General features: G+C 37.2%; 1 protein-coding gene across 5 annotated transcripts in view; it reads left to right on the top strand.

Annotated features, from left to right (window-relative positions):
- The window catches only part of LOC139733109 (protein diaphanous homolog 2-like), a 97044-nt gene extending 94047 nt beyond the window's left edge, over positions 1-2997 (top strand). For all 5 annotated transcript variants that reach the window (XM_071643956.1, XM_071643953.1, XM_071643954.1 and 2 more), the window contains exons 21-23: positions 134-269; positions 1544-1648; positions 2326-2997. In XM_071643956.1, coding sequence (XP_071500057.1) covers positions 134-269; positions 1544-1648; positions 2326-2534 — 450 coding nt within the window. In that variant the 3' untranslated portion in view covers positions 2535-2997. The remainder of the gene's footprint in view (positions 1-133; positions 270-1543; positions 1649-2325) is intronic.
- Positions 2998-15108: the final 12111 nt, after the last annotated feature.

The following is a 15108-nucleotide window of genomic DNA, read 5'->3' as shown; positions in this document are numbered from 1 at the left end:
AAAAAGAACAAACGACGAGTGGGGAAAAAAAATATCACCAATAGTCTAAATTGCCATTTAGAACATGATCGATTGTTTCATGCCATTAATGTTTTGGGCATATTGGCCGTTCCTTCCCACCCATCTCTGACAGCAATCTAAGATTGAGAACAAGAAGAGGCAAGAAGCGGAGGAGAAGGCGAAGAAGATGAAGGAGGCAAAGGAAAAGAAGGAGCGAGAAAAGAAGGCCAAGACTCAGAGGAAGAACAACCTCCTAGACATGACCTTGGGTAAGACAACGATTTGCTGTGGAATATCTCCATGCCACTCTATCAAATCTAGATGAGATCCTTTTCACAGTTATTCCCATCTAAAAGGCAACATTTTTTTAGAATGATGTGGCTTCATGTATTCATAGGATATTATGTAAGTGATTTCTTTTATTCCCAAAAAGAAGTAAATAAAGGATGAATTTCTTGTATGTTGTTAATAATTCACAATATTTATGTAGCGCATTATTACAGGAAATGTCTGTAAGCGCTCTTCTTCAGGAAAATTGCTTACACAGGTGCATAAAATTTGTTTAATATATTTATCCTTTGAAGTGGTGTCTGATATAATGGATGAAGATAGATATCAGGTTAGAACAGTTTGGTTTGTCATGTTCTGACTCACGCTGTGTTCAGAGAGCTAGTGCAATTGCCAGATCTTCCTCCTTGTAGAACTTTTGATGAATTGAAATTGGTGAAGTGAGCATTGACTATCCATCTTAAGGAATCCCTAGTGCCATCCTTTCTTTAACCCTTGCTGTTGTTTCTTGCATATTGGCACAAATGTCTACTAAAAAAAAAATGATTGTGAATGAATAGAGATTACCTAATTCCCCTAATCCGTATTGTAGATCATATCATTTATTTCTGTTGGACTGAGGCACATTGCTACACCATAGTGGGCTTGCTATGTTTGCAAGTAGGTGAAGTTTTGATGGCTTTGTGAATGCTGATGAAAACAGCTTGACAAGTTAAGCAAAGTGCCTAGGCATGTTAAAGGGATGGTACAGTATTGGTGGAGATGAGAATTTGGCTTTTAACTTTTTGCGAGATACCAAGAAGACACTTATGATATAGTACAGAACATACCATTTTAAGAGGAATTCAAAGTTTATTTGATGAAAATCGGGTTTGGAATGACTGAAACATCGAAAAACAAAGTAAAACAAAGCGATGGTAACAAAGTGTGGGTCCCACACTTTATTAGAATTGCTCTTTTTTGGATATCTCAGCCATTTCAAATCCAATTTTCATCAAATAAACGTTGAATTCCTCATAGAATTACATGTTCTTTCATATTTCAGAAGAGGTTTCTCATTATCTCACCAAAAAATGTAAGAAACCTGAAATTAGGTCTCAACCAAAACTATACCATCCCTTTAAGGGTTAATGGCATCATCATTTGAAGAGCGTGTAATGGTGATAACTGCGCCATCATACAAGACTAAGGTTCTGACTTGTTTAGATTCCATTTGGACATGATCTCTCTCTCTCTATCTCGCCTTAACCCTCAGACGACGACCAGGAAGGAGTCATGGATAACCTCTTGGAGGCCCTCCAGAGTGGAACAGCGTTCAACCGACCAGAGAAGAAAAGGAGAGCTCCGAGAGCGGGTGGAGGTAAGAGTACTGCTTGACCTCTGCACTCTTTCTGCACGGACACTTGTACAGTGGACTCCTGTTATAACAAAGTCTTTGGGACCGGCAGTTTTCTTTCGTTATATCGAAATTTCATTATAACCGAACAAATAAACAATAAAAAAAAAATAGAGTGGATTATGTAGTGGCCTGAATTTTTTACTTTGCTGCAACCGGAATTTCATTATAACCGTGTTTGTTATAATGGGAGTGTATTGTATACGAGTTTTGATTTATCACATCCTGTCTCGAGCCCATGCAGAGTATTCTGCAGATCAGGCACTCTAAATGAGCACTAGCTTATTACGACATCAAACTCAACAGAGATTTCAAGATTGAATCAAAGACAACAAATTGCAATTGCTTATTTGCCTGTCATACATTAGTACACCAATGTCTGTCCACCTGTTACATACGTTCACATGAAATTTTCATCTTCAATTTGCAGAAATAAAAAAATATATAAGTGACTCATTTAAAGAAAAAAATATTATTCAGGAATCACTTAAAGCCATTGTATTTCATTTAGAATGTAAAGCACTGTGGATATGTCCGAAACACCAAATGTAACATTGGGGGGGCCCATTACCTTGGAAATGCCCAACTGAAGATTAGTGGCCATGTGTGGTTCACGTCCTTGTTTCGTTGTGATATTGCAGCGGACCGTCAGAGGCAGCTTGAGAGATCACGGTCACGGGTCGGGAAAATGTTGCCAACAACGTTGACGGAGATCGACATCAACGGCAGCTCCTCTCCGTCGGTGGTCCGGTCTAACAGAGCCAACGGTGCAGGAAGGAGAGGAGGGAGGAAACTGGACAATGATGCAGCAGATGGCGACTCCCTGATGGAGAGATTAAAAGCCTTATAGTAGAGGGAGGACAGAGTTGGTGTGGACTGAGCCCCTGCAGCAAATTGCATATGTGGGACCAAGAGGGCTATCCAAGTGTATGTTTCACCAGCAATGCCTGTGGCAGCCCTATGCAACACACCCTCACTCAGGGATGTATTCATTTGAACTCAGGCTGCCATGGAAACGGATGAGAGCTCCTCGTTGCCCAGCGCACTAGCCAGACACGTGATATTTGTATACACATCTATTGCCTTTTATATATACAGTCGAGGAAACATTGTAAGAGCATCATGAATTATTGAGGGTGAAGCGACTATTTACCAGCAGGCAGACCAATCCAAGATAACAGAATGATTTTTTGCTTGGAGTGAGAGCGTCATGATCAGTATCGGTTCTAGGATGGCTCACACATTCTTTTTAGCAGTCTCACCTAGCATCTTATAAACAACATGAAGAACATCTTTGTTATGGAGAGGCTAGCTACAGATACCAGATATCCAGTGTGAACACCTCATGGGAGTGTGAACATATGTGGAATCAGACATTTATCCAAGATTGTAAGATCTCGTTGACAAATCTTTCTTGAGTAGCGAGGAAACTGGTGTAGGGAAAGAGGGAAAATACAAGGAAATTAGTTTAGATGGCAAGAAGTGATCAGTACTAGGACGATATTCCATGCGAAGTTACGTGAAAGACGCTCAAGGCAGTCTGATAAAGGTAAAATGCAGCCAGTAGCTTGAACGAATGAAGAAGAATATGTTTCAGAAGAAGGAAAAGAGAGTCAAGAAATTAATCTCTAGCGAATCATTTTGTAGTGGATTAGAGCAGAGAGGATGATTTTGTACAAGCTGAGAGGAGTTCTAGACAAGTGCTAGCATCTGTGCACACTGTGATGTAGGTAGAATAGAAGATGTAACCAATCTCTCTCTCTATAACACTGCCTACACATAAAAAAGAGGTTTTGAATGTTGTGAGAGCCTGGGGCCCCAGTCCAGTGGGCCCAGGGTTCAAGACCCACTCATGGTACTCCTGAGTCTTGCCAGAGTGCCTTCCATCAATGCCTTCTGGATCGCTGCTACTGAAGAACAGCCTCTCTCAGAAGCGGTCTGATATTAACCCTTTGAGGATGGACTGATCTTGCTACAACACACATTTCCCATAGACACAAGCCTGGGTATACTCGGGACTAGTCTTCAACAGGTTAAAGACACACCCCACCAGTGCAAACATCTTGTGTGAGTTAAGTATGGCTGGGTTGGAAATTGAGAATTTGCTATAATGTAGTGAAGAATACCTGTGAGATTCTCCCAGATAAAGGAAGAAATAAAAGGTTCTGAGCAATATTGCCAAGCATAGAGGACATTTTGAGTATAGGGGATAAGAGAGTTCAAATGCACTCCCTAACTTTGAGGTTACATTTTTTAAAGACTTTAACAGCTTCTAACAAGTAGCAGTGATGCGAGGTTAAATGTCCATATTCTTCACAAGCAGTGCTTTCCTTTGGTAGGCATCTGTGGCATAACCACAATACAAGCTCAAATGATGCAAAGTAATGTTAAAGAAAGGTTGTATTTCATGGCTACTGTGACACTTGACATGATAAAGTTTTGTGCATATCAGCAAACCAAACATGTTTATGTGCTGTGCATATTAAATACTAAATGAATTTTGATTGAAGAAATTATTTATATTTTTCATTACATTTGACAAATATACATTTCTACATTGATTATATACTGTTTCAATGTTTTGAATATTGTATTATTTCTCTCAGGTGTAAAAAAAACTGAGGAGAAAATTTCATGATTATACATGTATTTGACAACGAAAGGGGGAAAATAATTTATCAGTTTTGTACTTTGCTGACCAACGTCTACTGTTAGTGGTTATTGCGGACTTTTGTTTAAATTTGGAGGAAATATAACTTACCAGGAAATGTTTCCCAAAGGTGTTCATTATTGAGGTCTGTCATGTCCAAAGACTTTCATGGAATTTATTTTTATGTTAGACTTGCTAGAGATATGAATGTGCCCATCCTTTACTAAATATGCCTCCTTTTGGCATAAAACTTGAGAGCAAACTGTCAATGGCGGTAATTCCAGAGTAAGTGTGCGATGGGGATGATATAACCATAGTGGATGATCTTACTTTCTGCAGAGTAGAAGTTCAAGATATTTTCAGTTTCGCTTCTGTGTAAGTGTACCCCTCTAGGAAACTATCAGATCCCAGTGAAGTGCATAGATTTGGACTCGGCAGCCGTATGAATTGAAGGAAAACAAAATTCCTGTATGGAGCCGGTCCACAGGTTCCCACAAAGCTGATGGATTCAGGAATGGTTATGAGACGTTCAAGACCTTTGTAGTGTTTGTTATTAAACATTGATGTTTTGATTCATTTTGGAATCATTATCTGCCTTCCGAGTGGACAAAAAATTCTGCCGTGAAAGTGATGTCAAATATACATACCTTCTTGTGAATGAGTCAGAAATTTTTGTCTCTCTTGATGTGTTATTGATCTGTAGACGGCTAAGACCCAAGTTTTCTCTCTTTTGGTGGTGTACATGTTGCCCATGTTGAGAATAGAGGGAAAAAGTGGTGTACTATTCCATATGTTACCCTCATCAATATTGCCATTGCTAGCACTTCATACTCGCAGAAACACAAAGTGTTGAACCGATATTTCAAGTGAGTTACTATTAAGAAGAGGTCAAGACAGGTTTCATGCCTACATTTAAAAGTTCAAGTGTACTTTGTGAATGCATTATTTAAAAGTGAATATCAAACCTTATCTTTAAAGCGATCAAATGATGCATTTTGAATATTATGAATATTACAATAGTGTCTTCCAGTGCTTTAGAACCAATAAGCGAGGTAAAATTGAAATTATTTGATACAGGTCTGACACCTCATTCTTCTCCTTTTCTTTTTTGAATGATGACATCAAATCAGATGTCTGTAGTAGTATTGGGAAGGCTTTGTGCATTTTTCTTATTTCCATGTCAAATTATTTCTGCTTTGGTGCATTGAGGTGACACTACCTAAGAAACTTCTGGTCGGATCTCTAGTGACAACTGCAGATAAACTTTGTCGTACTAGCATTTTTTTGGAGAGGTTTCTAGAGATTTGATTTTGAAGTTTCCTTCAAGTAGAAAACATATTCTGTACAAGTGTACAACTCTACATGATTCCCGCTAGAAAAGACACATGGTCTTGACTCTTAATACATGATTTGTAGGCATTTCAAGGGGATATGTTACTTGTGTGAGTCTTGAAATATTGTTCCCGGCAGTATAATAGTGTAATTTCTGTAACTGTTCATTGAGGTGTGTCTTCACTTTTCATTAAAAGCATCGAAACACTTTCCAGTGTTCTCAGTATGAAGCTGAGTGGAAGAGGCTTCATCGATTTTACCTTGTCCAGTATTTTGACATCAATGAAATTTCAGTAGATTGCAGTGAAATAATGTTTAGCAGCAAAGATTTTGATAACCATATAATTCATGTGATGCCAAGTGTTTTGATCTGTTCAATGTCTTTATCTTCGTTTTTTTTTTTTGGGGGGGGGGGTAGGAGTAGGGGTAAAAGCTTATTGTTGAATGCATTGCCTCTACTCCCTACAAGGTATTATGTTTTCTTCTCCTTGAAGATCATTGTCAACAAAATGTTAAACAAAAAGTATTTTCATATTTTTTTCACATATTTTCTAAGGTCTGCTCTCAGATTCCTAGATAAGTCTGGTGCCATTTTCCTAGCTCCCATGCCAAGCTTTTCCCTATCACAGGCCAGCAGCCTTTATGTAGACAAATTTGTCATGCTTTTGTGTCATCACTGTCCGGAGAACTCTACATGACTGGTTGATTTTCTGTCAGATTTGAAGCAAAACACAGAAACCCATTTGAGCCTTGTGTTTGTTATGGCTAACAATTTGTTGGCTTGACTGAGCTTTTAGAATGTTAATCAGGACATACATACTGTGACCATTGAACTGAAGTGTGTGCGTGATTGTGTGTTTGAGTTTTTATCTAGGATTTTCAGCTTTTCATAGAGCTTTGGCTGTTCTGTGAACAGTTTTCTCTGGCCACAATTTTTAGTGAAAGCAAGCTGGTCTGAGAACAGTCTGTCCCTTGTAGACATCGATGATCATACATTTCATGTGTGGCACAAAGAAAAAAAGTTTGTGTGAGACGTCTGTCATCCTGCCATTTTCTTTCAAAATGAAACAAGCAAGCAAAGTAAATTTCCATCCCCTTTATGTTTTGTTGCCGTAATTGGATGCACATGTGTTAAAGCAATGTTTGGTCTAGTCTCAATTTTTACATGTAAATTATGTTGATGCTTTCACGTTTTGTTATCGTATTTTTTCTTCCGTTTGCTGATGAGAAAATATGTTGGAGAATTATATTCTATCATTATGCTATATTTTTATGAGAAGTGTATATTTTTAGAGTTCCTTCAGTGACGCTTTATGAAAATGTGGCTTTACTCAAACATGTCATGAAGGGTAGTTAGTGGGACTGTGACAGAGTTCGGAGTTTGGGAAAGTCTGTATCTAATATTCATTTTTTTTGGGGGGGGGGACGGGGGGCAAAGGCCAGTCAAAAAGATATGTAGTGCATTTCATAAAATATAGTATGTCTTGTGAAAGCATTGAATGAGAAATTTAAAAGGGAAACTAAATGATCCTTGATCCACAGATACCCGAGGCATTGTTATGATCTGTGTCCACATCTTCTGCCACTAGCTCATTATCATCTTGTTTTTGTTGAACTGTATTTAATGGTAGCATATACCTTGATTGTAGTAATTCATTATGCCACATTAGAGGTAAAGCAGTGACTAGAGAACAATTATGGAGGCAATCTAAGCTGCATCCCATAACGGGAATGTTTTATGTGATTTCCTCTGCTTTTCCTTTAAACTGGGCAAATCATCTGTGTTGGATTTTGGCTGGTTGTCTTACCATTTGAAACAAAATTTACAAACAGTGCTTCTGCATCTGTCCCCATGTGAATGTGGCTGTAAATATTCTCTCAATTATGAAGTAAATGGCTCAAGACCAATTGGGACCACTTGGATAACATATTTTTACAGCAGTAGGTCATAAGTAACTTGTTTTTCATATGAGAATCATCAATATTTCAATACTTCAATGCCCATGGACATGATATCAAATGTGATTGAATCTGAAGTGGCCTGTATGTGATGCCTTGTTCAACAGTTTCATTCAACATTTTAAATCATCTTGGGCAGTCAGTTGGGCATCCCCAAGAATTCTGCAGAACATGGCAGTGTTTAAGCAGAGGCATTAAAAAAAACCCACACAGAATAGATAATATTCCCTTGGTTTTGTGAGAAAAATGACATGAGATTTGATACAAATGACACCAAATCTTAACAAAAAGTCTGAACTGCTGTTCCATAGGCCCACTTTACACCGCAGCATCAGAAATAAGTGTGCCCTGTTTGATGATAAAACCAATCCTCTTGCATGACTGAAATATCATTAAAAGTTCTCAGTTGCTTAATGGAGCACCCATCTGTTTGTGAGTTTTTCAATTTTGAAAGATTCTGTTCACTGCTTTTGTGTCTCCTAGTTGTTCAATGTATATTATTTGCTTAATTCTGTGTAAATGTCTTTCTATGAATGTAGAGATATCTACTACTGTAGCATTTCCTAGAACTGGCTTTAAAAAAAAAGAAAGAAGACAATAAAAGCAGAATGTATGTTACTATAAGCAGTCTCAAAACTCAAGCTTTGATTTGCACATTGCCATTATACTTCTCCGTCATTGATACACAGACATAATACAAAAAGCTCGCAGTCTGTAAAGAATATTATGAGTAAGAATTGCGTTGATGATGTAGCAAAGAACTGTCGGGATTTGTCCATTTTAGCAGATTTCTTTTTTTTTCACCAAACCAGTACTCTGTTGATCCTGTGGACATCATGTCTTGATCACCCCCCCCCCCCTCAAAAAAAAAAAAGAAGAAGAAGAAGAAGAAGAAGAGAAGGAGACCAAACCAACAAGCAAAAGGCAAGGATTTAATTTTTTTTTTTTAAGTGGGTAATCTTTCATGGGAAAAGTTGTTAGAGAGGTGAATAGTTGCTATATGATTCCTGAAAGTTGCCTGGTATGTATTTATAATCTCATTCTATTGTACACCAAAAAATGATAATAAAAATGACATGAAAAAGTTCTGTTCATGCACAGTTGTGTTTGTAAAAACTATTTTACTATAGTGACATGGGTATAAACTAGTGTATATTATGTGATATTTCTAGTGTACATATATATTTTCCATGACCCTCAATATTGATGAAAAGATATAACATTTGGCAAAATGAAAAAATAAAGCAATTTGTCTTTTAGTATTTATTCTGTTAACGTGTTATGTAGGACTGAAGGTTTGGTGGTGTGAGATAGAGAGAGCGCTGCATGTACAGTGTCTCTGGGAGATAGTGTGTGCATTTGGAGGAGTGGATGTGTTTTGAGTACACTTGCAATACTTCTAATGGTGAACTGGTACAGGAATATAACTCCTTATGAACTACTTAAAACATGATATATTCACTGCATGAAATTTTTGCGAATTGGAGCCAACAGCCTTTTTCACAGCATGAAATTTTTACAAATTGCCACTGGCATTCAATGCATATAGTGTAGACAAGAACTTTCGCGTGCACATTAATTTCGCAAATCTCGGCGCTCGCAAAAGTCGTGAAATTAAAATGCACACAAACATTCCTCGTTTTTACCGAATATGCATGGGTGCAGACATATCTGCAAAGATCACACAGTAGACTAGAAGTGCTATTATCATCTATATAGGACGTTTTAGCGGCGCATTAAAAACGCGTATTGTAGTCCGCTCAATTTTCACCATTCAATATCAGAGCATATTGAACGAAATGCTTAGGCCAACGTACTAATTCTCCATAGGCTACCGTTGTTACTTGCTGTTCAAGATCACACCATATTCAATTCTGTCTCATCTATCGCGTGAGCGCTTGCTATTAGTCCACGTCATTTTGTTACAATTTACAAGCGTGCAAACATTTTGCTAGTTGTTTGTTTCATACGCAGTTTTAGGGGCTTCCCCTTTTCAGCACTGGGATGTGACTGCCGAGTCAAGTAGAAGCCGGGTGATTTTGTGCAGTTTATGCTTGCTCTGCTTGATTGTATAGATGATAATAATTATATTGGATGGCCTTGATTCATGGAATACCAGGGAATATTGCACTCATTACGGTCAATATTGCAATCATCTTCGATTCGTGCAATATTGGCCCTAACTCGTACAATATTCCCTGGTGTCCCATTCATAGCCATCCAATATAATATAATTACAATATATCTTTGATGAGTTCGTATGTACAAGAATATGAGGTGTGTCAGTGCGAGGGAGTGGTACACAAATGTCACTGAAGCAATGAAGGAGGGGGCTAGTGCTCTATCCCCATCCCCCTCCCCACCCCAGTACAATGTCTGATGCATGTTAACATAATTGAAGGTGCTTTAAAGACGATGGGAGAATTAAAAAGAAAAAATGTCTCTGCCCAATTTTGCCTTAAAATATGTTTTACATGTGGATTGAGAGAATGCAGCAATATTAGTAGAATACATCAATGAAACTTGAAGAAAAAAACCTGGCAATCCGTTCAACAGTTCGGATTTGTTTAAATTTCAGTGCCGCTATCACTGGATGAGAAGACTACAGCTTGTGATGTCACATGCACGGAACGATAGTACACTATTAAAATATAAAGAAAATTTGACATATTTTCACTTTTCTTGCACAATAAGAAGAGCACTTGACTTGTTTCTTTCAGAAGGCAGGGGAGAATGATATTACCCTTAACATATGCCAGTAACAATTCTTTTTGTATTTTCCTTACATTGTTCTACACATGTGACATCATAGCCTAAAGTAGTCTTCTCATCCAACAGTGACTGCGCAGAAATTTTTGAAATTCATAACTTTTGAGTGGATTGTCTGATTTTCCTCAAACTTTTACAGATGTGTTGTACTAATATTGCTGCTTGCACTCAATCCAACATCCGTACCCCTCCAACCTGCCCACAGTACAATGTCTAATGCATGTGCACATACATGTGCAGTTAGAGGTACAATGTATTGAGACAATGCCAGAGTTTTAAAAAAAGGTCTCTTCACTTTAGTGGCAAACAAAAAGAAAAAGAAATACACTAGGACCAATGCAAATGCAGTGTTCCATGTGTGACATGGACTGTGACATATTGCTGTTCATAATTAATTTCAGAATGTCATTACATGTGCCATCAGTACCGGTATACACCTGTTTCAAGTCAAGCATTTCATCTCTTTATTAGAATATTGCCTTTTTTTTTCTTTGATTGGGCCGACTATTTGATCCAAAGCTAAACTATACATCAATGAAACAAAGAAACACATTTTCAATATTTTATTAGAATAGAGAGCGATGATAAGAACCAATTAAAGGGGATGGCTAGTAACTGCAGAGCTACCAAGTCTCACGCATTCTGCGTGAGACTCAAGCATTTAGGGGCAATCTCACGATCTCGCGCATGACACCCATTTTTCTCACGCATCGAGCCAAGTCTGCAACTTGGGCCTATAATAATGAGTATAGCTCAAAAGATTAAAGTGATAGTTGCAGATGAAGGTATATTTCCCTTTTGTCTTTCAAAATAAGTAAAAAATAGTCACTTAAGTATGCACCTGATCGCACCATTAAGTGCTAAAAATAATTGAGAAAGCTCCCTACCGTGGGAGGCCACAGGGGGGAAAAACCGCTCCCACACCCTCGCTCGCGCGCACATTCGCATGCCGAGATGCCGAGTCATGAAAATCTCACTCATAACATTTTTTTGAACTTGGCATCCCTGTAACTGATCAGTAGGAATCCGTGGGAATGCTGGGGGATGATTGTTCCACTCCTTGTGGGATTCATTTAAGAGTACATTATTATCTATTGTTGTGAGAAAATTATTTGCTTCAGAACGGTGTCATATTCAAGTAACGTGCAGTTTAATGTTAACGGGCCGTAAACGATCGCTCCGTCACTGTACAGGCATGCTAACCTGGAAACATTAAACTGCACCTTACTTGTGTTACAAGCTTGATTGTGGTTGTTTCGCATGTGATATAACTGATTTCAGAAAGTCATTAAATGAGCATCAAGTACCAGTGTGCCGTCCACATCGAGTCAATCATTTATATCTTCTCTTTATCAGAATATTTTGTTTCCTTTCGACTAGACCGACTATTTGATTCAAAACTGAAAGATATATTGCTGAAATAAAGAGATACAATTTTAATATCATATTACAAAGGAAAGCAGTGATACGGACCAAAGCAAATGCAGTGTTGCATGTGTGATTGTGGGTGTTTTGCATGTGACATAAGCCATTTCTTTGTGCTGTACATAACTAACTTCAGAATGTCATTACATGTGTGCATTCACCATTCACATGCATGTGAACATAATTAAAGGTTTTAAGACAATGGAAGAGTTTGAAATAAAGGTCTCTGCACTTAGATGGCAAACAAACTGACAAAAAAAAACACTTTAATCAAAGCAAATTCAGTGTTGCATGCTTGATTAGGGGTGTTTTGCCTGTGACATGGACTGTAGCATATTGTATTGCTGTTCATAATTAACTTTAGTATGTCATTGCATGTGCCTTGAGTATTGGTATACATCTGCTTCAAGTTGAGCATATCATCTCTTTATTAGAATGTTGTCTTTTTTTTCTTTGAATGGACTGACAGTTAATTTTGATTCGAAGCTAAACAATACACCAATGAAACAAAGAAACACGTTACACAAGCATTTAATTAGGTGTTAATACGACTCTTGGGAGAGTTTGAAATAAAGATCTCTGCACTTAAATAGAAAACAAACAAATGTCTTATTGTTTTCTTTGAATAGATTGACTATTTGATTCAAAGCTAAACATTACATGAATGAAACAAAAAAAAACATGTTACACAAGCATTTCAGATGTTGATACGATGGGAGAGTTTAGAATAAAGGTCTCTGCACTTAAATGGCAAACAAATGAATAAAAATACACTAGGACCAAAGCAAATGCAGTGTTGCATGCTTCAGTAGGGGTGTTTTGCATGCAGCATGGGCCATTGTTTATTGCACTTCATAATTAACTTCAAAATGTCGTCACATACGCCTTGAGTCCTGGCATACATCCGCTTCAAGTCAAGTATATGTAGCTTCTCTCTTTCAGTACGTTGTCTTTTTTTTTCTCTCTGTTTAGGCCGACTATTTGATCCAAAGTTGAAAGATACCATCAGCGAAACGTATTATAATAGAAAGCAATAACAAAGTAAATGAAGCAAAGCAGGATGTTGATACGCAGGGTAAATTCAAGGAAATAAAAGATCCTCATGGACCTGGGAAGAGAATGATTGATCACATTGCATGGATGAGCTGAAAGAAGACAAACAATTCATGGTAGCAAGCATGGTGAATGTTCATTTGAATAAAAAATTAAGCTTTCTGCATTTTTCCCCCAAAAAAGTGTTAGATGGAAGAGATAAGAAACTTCCAATTTAAGATTCAGTTTGGTTTCAGCTGGGTTTATGACCCAGTTTTTATCATTATTATTATCATCATTATCATTATTATTATCATTATTGTTACTATTATTATTATTGTTATTATTATTATTATTATTATTATTATTATTATTATTATTATCATCATCATCATCATCATCATCATCATCATTATTATCATCCTTATTATTATAGGTTTTCCCGGTCAATTTCATACTTTTGTCACTCAAATTCATAAATGTGCATTCAAATTCACACAGCGCACGCACGCGAAAATTTCGGGCATTCAAATTCAGAATTCGAGCGCTCAATTTCATTTATGGGCGTTCTATTTCGTTTTCGTGAAATTTAATTCACGATTGGGCATTCAATTTCAAAATGCGAGCACCAAATTTCCTACCTCGTGCATTCAAATTCATGCGATAGTCATGTGATAGTCCCAATGAGCTTGTTTGGAGCGTTCAAATTCATTTTTAGGCGATCAAGTTCCTACTTCGAGCAATCAATTTAACGAGGAAAATGGAGAAGACTTTTACGAAAGGAAAAAGGGCCAACACAACCAATGAAGGCTTGCATATAGTGTAATTATGATTGTTTACAGGTTCTACATTGTTCTCTGTTCATGTATTCTTTGTTCTTCATCTCAATAAATTTCAAATTATAATGTCCAATCAGCAGTGCATCTAAACCACACAACGACGATTTAATCATATTTCTTGATACTGCATGCTGACAACGCCCCAACACCAACCACATAATGACAATTCATCAATATAAAGACAAACTGACACACAATAACTCACATAGTCCCGCAAAAGTAAATCAATAAGACAGCATTACACAACAAACAAGACGTATAAAAATATGTTCATGTATCAGTTTCAATATAGTCGAAATTGTTTTGTTTTTCCTCGAAAGTGTCAACCAACCCTCCGTATTATGCTTGTCTGTAGGCCTATACAGTGCCTAATGTTTGTTTGTTTGTTTAATTTTACATCAAAGAAGATGGCTGGATAACCCATATTCAGCTGCGATAGCTGGTCTCCATATGGGGTCCAGTTGGATGTTCTGCTCTTTGCGATGAATAATAGTGAAGTGGGATCTTTTACGTGCATGAGTTGTGACTCTCTCACACATGGGACCTCCATATTATGTCCAATCCGAGGGACATGTGCCTGTATATTCCTTTTTGCTAAGCGATTTCAAAATTGTCAATGACCAGGTGGACCTCTACTGCAAAATAGATAATCATCATAAATCCCAATATATTCAAAGTCAAATGAGAAACACATCGATACACGGTCTCAAACTAACTAAATTCAAGACTTCTTTTGCATTGAATGCAGTTATTTGGAACATGGTTGCCTATTCACGAATTTGAATGACCGACGAGATTACGTCGCCAGCTTGACATGAATTTGAATGCTCATTGATGAAATGCGTGCTCCTCTCCTAAATTTGAATGCTCCGATAGTGAATTTGAATGCTCCGACAGCTGGTGAATTTGAATGCTCGGATAGTGAATTCGAATGACCAGATTTTGAATTTGATTGTTGATTCAGTGCTGCGAGCGTGGAATGCATGAAATCGAATGCTCGGAATAGGAACTTGAATGACAAAAGTATGAAATTGACCGGGAAAATCATTATTATTACCATTATTATTATTATTATTATTATTATTATTATTATTATTATTATCATCATCATCATCATTATTGGGATTAGATCTTAGATGAAGGATAAATGTTATAATTTTAGTGTTTATTTTTTTTTATTCATACCTCACAATATCTAACAGAATTTATGAATTTTGGTGCATTAAAGCCATTTTTTTGCTGTACATAACTATCTTCAGAATGTCATTACATGTGCACACATGCATTTGAACATAGTTAAAGATATTAAAGGGATCGTACAGTTTTGGTTGAGACCTAATTTCATGTTTCTAACATTTTTTTTTTTGGGTGAGATAATGAGAAACCTCTTAGGAAATATGAAAGAGTATGTAATTCCA

The sequence above is a fragment of the Diadema antillarum genome, unplaced genomic scaffold, assembly GCF_040938485.1.
Source record: "Diadema antillarum isolate AM-2024a unplaced genomic scaffold, OU_Dant_1.0 seq00000460_RagTag, whole genome shotgun sequence".
Lineage (NCBI taxonomy): Eukaryota > Metazoa > Echinodermata > Echinoidea > Diadematoida > Diadematidae > Diadema > Diadema antillarum.
The sequence above is the reverse complement of the archived record's forward strand: the minus strand, read 5'-3'. Positions and strand labels throughout refer to the sequence as shown.